At 37.1% G+C, this 8607-nt stretch overlaps 1 protein-coding gene across 5 annotated transcripts in view; it reads left to right on the plus strand.

The window, feature by feature from the left end:
• The window catches only part of slc2a9l2 (solute carrier family 2 member 9, like 2), a 97875-nt gene that overhangs the window by 23552 nt on the left and 65716 nt on the right, over positions 1–8607 (plus strand). For all 5 annotated transcript variants that reach the window (XM_014332518.2, XM_042219429.1, XM_005918700.3 and 2 more), the window contains exon 7: positions 8076–8208. In XM_014332518.2, the coding sequence (XP_014188004.1) occupies positions 8076–8208 (133 nt within the window). The remainder of the gene's footprint in view (positions 1–8075; positions 8209–8607) is intronic.

An 8607-nucleotide genomic window follows, 5' to 3' on the forward strand; every position in this document is an offset into this window, starting at 1 on the left:
ATATTACATATACATATGTACATATTAATTAAACTTATGTTTACATGCTTTTTATCAGTATTTATTATAATTAACTTTGTTTTTATCAATGTTTATTCCCGTTGTGAGAGTATGAATATTTATACTTTTAATCCCGTTTTTAACACCGGGTTACATCAAGGTCGTTCTATTAGTCAGTCGTACTGATGACGCCTCAGTGGCAGACTTATTCGCTCTACAGCTTCAGCATAGCAGAAAATTTCATTTTGACTTGATATTCAAGCATGAAGTCATACTGAAGGAAAAAGTTCCAACTCTGCTCACACTATTACTCCTCCCTTTCTAAGGCTGGCTGAAAGCGCTTTGGCCATGAGCAATGGCTTCCTCTGCCACTTGAGCAACAAACTCACGTTTTTACCCTTCACGCTATCTGATTGGTTCTATCGGTTCCTTATTTCAATAGGCTATTTAGTAGGAGTTCTCAGACACACCTTGTTTACCCTTGAGGAAATATTATTCATTTTATCCTTTCTCACCTCACTGCTCACTGTGCACAACTTTAGCCATGTTGACTTGGTCTGCTGCTGGAATGTTTTTATAACAGATTATTTATGTGCTAGATTTTCAGTTTATCTGTTGGGGCTGGAAACAGACATTAGCCTAAGGCACAGATGCTTTGAAAGCCAAAATCAGTTGTGTAATATGAACAGAAAGCCAATAATCTAAGTGCTCTACTCCTGGCAAAATTTATTGACATTAGATCACTGCTTGCTTTGGCATCATATTAAAACAGGAATAATAATGGAATATGTTTTCCCAGAATTGCTTTTCCAAATTTAAAGTATGACATTACACTTTTTGGCACCAGCCTGCTCAGACAGTTTTGGATTATGACTTTAAAATATATAAATAAAAAAAAGATGTATATTTATTCCAGAATGATCATGTGAGAATGTGCGGTTTTCTGTTTCTCTGTGTTACCCATGTGATGGACTGGCAACCTGTCTAGGGTGCACCCCAGAGATGTTAGGGATGTTTCTGCCTAAAAAGGAGGTTAAAAAGAAACTAAACCTAAAATAAAAATATACTTTTTTTGTTAGAAAAAAAGGGATGTGCTGTTACAAATCAAGTTTGGTGAATGATCAGCTTTTGCTTTACGATGTTTGTGTGACATATAAAAAACCCAGACGCTCGAGTGGAAGTGGAAGATAATGAGTGGCTGGATACAAAAAAACCCCCATCCACTTTATGTCTTTAATCTAAATCTAAAGTGCCCACTCCCATCTTTTTTAAGTCTTCTGTAATGTTGTGCTGCTGGTTGTCACGCTCGTCCGAAACAGTTACACAGTTAGGCGGTGCATTGTTTGACGAAGCATTAACATGCCATTCCAAATTTCACATTTCACAAATTGATCCCTGTTCACAAAGTCACACCTACTCCTCCAGTAGCCTTTCAGTGTGTAATCAAGTCATAAAAGAAACAAAGAAAAAGCAATTGAGTGTACAAAGCTGAGCACCTGTATGCAAATGTAATTCATAAATGTGTGCCAGCACATTAACCACAGCAACAAATGTTAATGCATATGAAGTGACACTGATTTGTCAGTGTAATTGTTTGTGTTTGATAACGTAGTTCAAAGGCTTCAAAGACCAGACTGTATCTGCGTCCTGCTTTGTTTGAAGCTTATCCTTTTGTTCAGAAACCTATATGCATAATGCACATCTCCAGCAGCGCATGAGCTGTCTTTCCAACAACGAGAATACAAGAGCGACAAACACATTTTCAAGCCAGTGGATTTTGGCTCCAGCTTCCTTTTACGTAATTTCTGTGGACCAATGCCCATCCTGAATAAAGGCACGAGTGTTGTAGTGATGAATTTGGTTTTTTGTTAGTTTCTTCTGCCTTTTGCATGGCTGTCCTCTGCAAATATGTGATGCATTCCTGCTCTGGTTAAACAAAGAAAAGGAAAAAAAAAGATAAACATAATTAAAATAATGTATTCAACTTCCTAAACCAAATTCATTCTCCTATAAACTGCTTTGCATTTTTACCTTTGTTTCAAAAAGATAAACCAAAATAAAATCAATGATATCTTTACGCAAACCTACTCACTCTTTATTTGATGAAGTGCTCTCCTATTTTCTTCCATTGCTACTTTACACCTTACCATTAAATATTGGTGTTATTTTATAGCTTTAGTCAAACAAAAGGATTTCTTTTTTATTTGTAAAGCATTGATTTGTCGCATGTCAATATGACCTGCTGACCACATCTCTAAATTGAGTTTTGTGTTGACATACAGCCCCACTTATCACGTTTCTTTCCTTTTCATTTCACAAGTAAATCACAGACATATGTGACAGGATCTTAACCAGTCATCCACTGTGCATGTGCAAGATAGTGAAGCTATCAGCCTGCCTTGACTACAGCTAGAGTCATATGAAAGGGACATGATATAATATCACTTGGTCCTTGACAGGTTCTAAAATAATTTAAATAAATCTTCAGATGAGCAACAACATATGTCACACTTTCTTTCTTTCTCTTATTTAGCATAACTGGACCAAAATTCAGAAGAAGTGTGTGTGAAAAACGACAGCCCGTTATTCAGTAGGCTGCACAACTACCTTTAGCAGTAGTACATTGAAGTAAACATTTTCTGTACGACTATCCGTCTCTTATGTTGTTGTGGGGGAATTTTGGCCCACTCTTCTTTACATTGTTGCTTCTATGCATTGAGGTTTGCAGGCATGCATTTATTCCAGGCTCTTTTAAGGTCCCACCAAAGCATTTCACTTAGGTTGAGGTCTGGACTTTGTCTGGGCCATTGCAGCACCTTGATTCTTTTCCAGGCATTTTGTGTAGATTTGCTGCTGTGCTTGGGACAGACTCACATTTGACTCTAGAAAGCAAACCCAAATCATCACTCCTCTAATACCATGCTTGAGAGGTAATGAGGTGTTTGTGGTGCATCGTGGCCAAACATCTCCACTTTGGTCATATTAGTCCAAAGGACATTGTTCCAAAGTCTTGAGGTGTTTTTTGATGTAACTTTACAAAGCTTAGCTGTGCTGCTATGTTATTTTTTAAAGTGAACAGACTTTCCCCTGTAAACCTTTCCAAACAAGTCATGCTTGCTCAGTCTTTTTCTTTATTGTACTGTGATGAACTTTAACATTTAACATTCTAACTGAAGCCTGTGATGTAGTGCGAGATGTAGCTCTTGGATTTTTTGCAATTTCTCTGAGCATTGCACAGTCTGACCTTGGGCTCAATTTACCGGGATGTCTGCTCTTAGAAACAGCTCAACTTGGTGAATCTTTGTCGCTGTAGAATGAATGATTGACTTCAAATTGTTTAGAAATGACATTATAAATCTACCCATATTGATGAGCAGCATTGCTTCTCCAAGATCCCTGATGATGTCTGTATTAATGCACACCTGAGTGCTTCAGACCAGTAAGTTACCAAAACATCTGCTTTTATAGAGGCGTACACACTTGCTAATGACCAATTATTCAATTCAATTTGATTTTTAACACCTGGATACTTTCTATTGCAAGCTGTGTATACTTAATTTTCCACATGACATTCTTTATCACATAGATACTTAGACTGTAGATTGGTTGTTATATATGGGGAATACATACATTCATTTATTAACAGGATAAAAAAAACAATTAAAACAAATATGTTCTGTAAGTTTTTTCTGTTAATGCAACATGAGTCTAGATGTGTTGGAAAGCCCAAGGTCTCTCAAGCTGATTGCTTTTATACGTGTGTACCATGTTAATATTTTTGAACCCACATTGTCACAGGGCATGAATCATCTGTCTGTCTGTCAAATAATAGAAAAGAATATAATATGCGGTAAGAGTTTAAGGCCTGTGTGAATCCAGCACTTTCACATTTTCCCTAGTAGAAGGAGTCTTCTTTAATATTTTAAGAACAGCACACACCAGAGAGGGCCAGTGGTCAATTTGTTCCTCTGACAGACCATCGGGAAAACAGGCTTACAGAGAAGGTGACTTTCATCACAAACAGCTTTTCATCTGATCCTGGCAGATGTCCATCTATAAAGTATTCCAATGGCTGAGATCCTGGTGCCATGACATTTTTACCAAGTAGGCTCTCATTTTGTGAGATTTAAATATGAAAGAGGTGTTGTGATCGTCCTCTTATCATGCAGATACAAAACGGCTCCAGATAAATGTTTGTGCTCCACGGGGAAACTATTTGGACAAGAAACACTTTAGAAAGTAGAAATTTAAAAAGATGTCACACCAGGAAACATGTTTTTTAATTAAAATTTTTACTCAGTGTTTCTTTTTTTCATTCAAACAACTTCATAAGTTTTAGAAAAATATGGTTTGGATCAAAGTGCAACCATTTACACAAACATAAACAGACGTTAGAAAGTTCTTTTCTGCGTCACCAGAATGATGACTCATGATCCATCTAAAGGCTTTGGAAAACACAACACTTCTATAAAGATCCCAAAGTGACAACTTTTCGTTTTGCAACGCACAGTCTATCCTTCATGTGTTAATTATGAACGACAGAGTGCCACACTGACAGTGAATGACTGTCTTAATCTCACTGCCTGTTGTGGAAAATAAAGATTTGCAATTAAATGATTAGAAAAAATCGCTACAGAACAAGTTCACCTCCTGGTTGGGGAATGCACTGGTCAGCAAAAGTAATTAAGGCTAACCACACAGAGATAATGTTAGTGTTTATAACTGTCTATATCAAAGATGTGGTACACCTGACTTTATCATTATCTCTGTCTCAGATAATGTTCATATCAAAACCCCTCTGGCAGTTGTAGTAGTCCTCTGTGCATTTCATGAAGCCACGCTGCTGTTGTAAATCTTCTCCATTTCATTCCTGTCAGCTCCCAACAACAAAGGCTCATGCTTTGCATTTGTTCAATCCCAGAATCTACAACTGTCAACATCTCACATGTAATAATTGAAAGGGAAAGCTACACGGCCTTTGTAATAAGGCAGTAAAATATTTGTCTGCTTTGTTTATGACAATTATTAGACACTGAAAGGCGTGCATTTAGTTCATACTGTTGACTGCACAGATAAACCTTTGTGTGCATATGGGTGTGTGAGAGTGAAACAGAACATTTAATGCGTGCTTCACAAGTTACACACTAATGGAACAGGGCCTCAGTGTGAACCCACAAATGATCATTCTTCAGCTGTGTCACAATTGCCAAGTCAACTATGGTTTCCTGTGCGTATACCTAATAAGCATTGTGCCACTTGATTGTTAGGCATTTCTCTGCAGATGATCGATTGGGACATGTCGCTTGCTGCCAGTCTTGTAAATTCTGATCAAGAACTGGCTCATAATTTCGACAAAACAGAAAAGAGATCATGTTAGCGAGAGATAGGTGAAGAAGAGCGGGGGATTATGGATGTTTTAAGAAATAACAAGACAGACTAAACAAGTAGGCAGATGGGGTCATCACAGGATTAAATTAAGTTTGTTTTTCTTCTTTTCTTTCTTGAATCACACTTGACAAGCTTGTTAGAATAGAAATAATCACTTTGTGAGTGCAGTCAGCTTCTATTACATCTTACCAGAAGATTACGCAGAGGTAACATGAGATGTTTATAGTACAGATCACAGAAATCAATGCCTGCAGCACAGATTCTTTGTCTCTGAGAGCACTCTATAGAGCTTTAATCTAGTCAGCCACTGTCACCTCCTGCTGGGATAAGATGATCCACTGTTCAGCATCAGAGAGACAGAGACAAAAAACTATACATCTTATATATCTTTTTTTATGTTCCAAGAAATATCTGTGAAGGGCTTCGCTGAGAAACACAACTACGGTTTCCCCAAGATAACAAAGTGATTCACTCTCCCAGCCTGGATTCATTTTAGATTTAAAGCTGCACAACCAAACATTTTTGTATATCCAGCATATTTCATCACTGCATATACCATATAAAAACTCATAAATAATCAGTGTTTCACCCACAAATTTCATTTTATTTCCAGCACTCTCAAAACTTAAAAGAAGAAAAGTCAGTTATGAATAACAAAAACACAAGCCGATCTCGTCTGACATATCAATAATATCACCAACTGAACAGCTTGTTCAGTTGGTGAAGATGACCAAGAAAAAACATAAAACAAACCTTTTACAAACTCTTACGTGAACTTAATCCCTGGAAACTGGAAAGTATTTTGGGGATTTAGTTCACATAAATTCAGAGCATTTTCTGTCCAAATGGCACCTCCTTCTCTGTGCATACGAATACATACTGTCCTCCCATTTGCTAAAGTGACATCAGGAAGCACAGCCCTGCACAGAGATGAGACTGTGCATCCTCTCATCTTTGCAGTAAAGATGACTTCTTTCGTCTTTTACACATGCTGGTACTTACATAACTTTTAATCGGTCCATTGTGGTGAGGCTACAAGCAGCTGAAAAGACCTTGTTATTTTATCTTCCATGTTGTGTTATCTGGTTGAATGAAATTTTCAATTTTAATAAAAACCCTGTATTTAACACAAATATACACACATATACATTATACATATAGATATGTAAAATGTCAATCATATATATTTCACCTCTGTAATGTTCTGGATATTTATAATTGAGCTTAAACTGTAACCACATAATTTCCTTTGGGATTATTAACATGTTCTGATTCTGATACGCACTTGCTGACACAACTCACAGCTAATGAATTAGTAACATTACTGGATGTAAAAAGAGCCTCATGGAGAAGATAAGCCATTTACAAGTAAAGCCAGGGAGTTCACTTCTCTTTGAAAAATTGCATGTGCAACTGGATAAACTATTTGAGATTAACAATGCCCAATATAAAGTTGCAAAGAATTTGGAGATCTCATCATCTGCAGTACATAAACTAATTAAAAGATTCAGAGGATCTGGAGGAGATCTCTGATCACATGGGACAAGGACAAAAAACCTGTTTTGAATGATCTTTGAGGCTGTAGATTATTTAAAAATATACAATTGTTTAGTGGAAATCTCTTTTTGGCATTAGGCACACACTTTATAGCTAAACTACTCTGCCAAAAATAACCCAAAATCTACATAAATATAGTGCCTAACTTGAACCCAAGTTTATGGGTTTATTTATACAGAGATAGAGAGAGAAGGAAAAATCTTGTCTGCAGTCTTAGAAATCAGGTTTTGATGTTGTTTAGTGCACCACTTAGTTTGAACCACTCAGTCTTGTTTTTCTTTTTCTTTCTTTCTTTCTTTTTTTTTTTAAAAGAAGAAGTCTTTCTCATTTCAACAATATAATACTAAAATACACTCTGCATGCATTTTAGCGGTATGAATCTGTAGCAAGGTGTTAAGCTGGTCTGCCCAAAGTGCCCACACAAGTGACCTACTGAATATATTGAGTATATTATGACACAAAAACTCCTATAAAGGAGGTGCGAAACCTTTTATTTGCCTTCATAACTGCAGCAATTTCCCCCCTGAGTTCACACATGCTTACAGCCTGTTGTTAAGAGGTGATGCAACACCATGGTAACAGGTGCCTGTCAAGTTTCTTCTTTCTTTTTTTTTCTCTTTTTTTGTTGCAGTCCATTCCATCAAATTAAATCTGAGCACATATTTAGTTAAATGCCTGCATCCTGTTTTTATCCAGTGTTGTAACTTTTCTTTTTCCTAAATTAGGTTTTAGAAACTTTACCATATTCATTACCATTGCTTGACATTTGAAATGCTCTTCACATTTAATGAGAGCAGCAGACGGCCTTCAGCCCATATAAAGATTCCCCTTCTGCTTTAAGTAAATATATGCAAGAAAGAATGCATCGCTTTACTAAACCCTCACATTCTTGACTAAACCTACTCAGTATTTGCTAGCACAGTAGCCAATGATGTTATATTCACATAACATAAATAGTAACCTCATCATCTTGCAGAAATTCTTTAAAAAAAATCCAAATGCATCCACCCATTCAGTGGAACGTGTTGTAACAGCTGTGATATACATCTGTTTTATCGCTGTTTAATATGGTGTAGCCGTTCCATGTCTGAACCTTTGATGCAGTTCTTTTGTTGATGTTTTGACTGCAGGAGTCCACCTGGATTTACCTGTTTTCCTTCCTTGCATTGCCCGCAATGCTGCAGCTGTGTGTGCTGCCCTTCCTCCCTGAGAGTCCTCGCTACCTGCTGATGGAGAGGAGGGATGAGGCTGGAGCGGAAAAAGGTATTCCATAAACAACACTTAAGAACATCTGCAAAATGCAGTCCGGCTGACACAAGAGGCTTTGGTGTCTCATTGTGGTTATTATGTTTGAAAACTCTGCTGTTGCTCTTTACAACAACTACTACACATTACCACTCTTTTAGAGTTAGAAAAAATGTCTTAAGAAGTAAGACTGTCACTGTCACTCAGGTGACTGGAGTATATCTGCAGGGACCAGACAGAGTTTTTTAGTGAAACAGAAGTTCATGATTGCTTTCCCACTGGTGAGATTTGTGGCTTTTAGAGTGTTTTATGCTGTTTTCAGCTATTTCAGTGTACAGAAGACTAGCTACACAATTTTCACAAGTGAAAGTTTTGCTTTATATAAATACTAGGGGTGCAACGATACACAAAATTCAC

This window comes from Haplochromis burtoni, unplaced genomic scaffold (assembly GCF_018398535.1).
Source record: "Haplochromis burtoni strain Fernald_Lab_line unplaced genomic scaffold, NCSU_Asbu1 Contig_32, whole genome shotgun sequence".
In the NCBI taxonomy this organism is placed as follows: Eukaryota; Metazoa; Chordata; class Actinopteri; order Cichliformes; family Cichlidae; genus Haplochromis; species Haplochromis burtoni.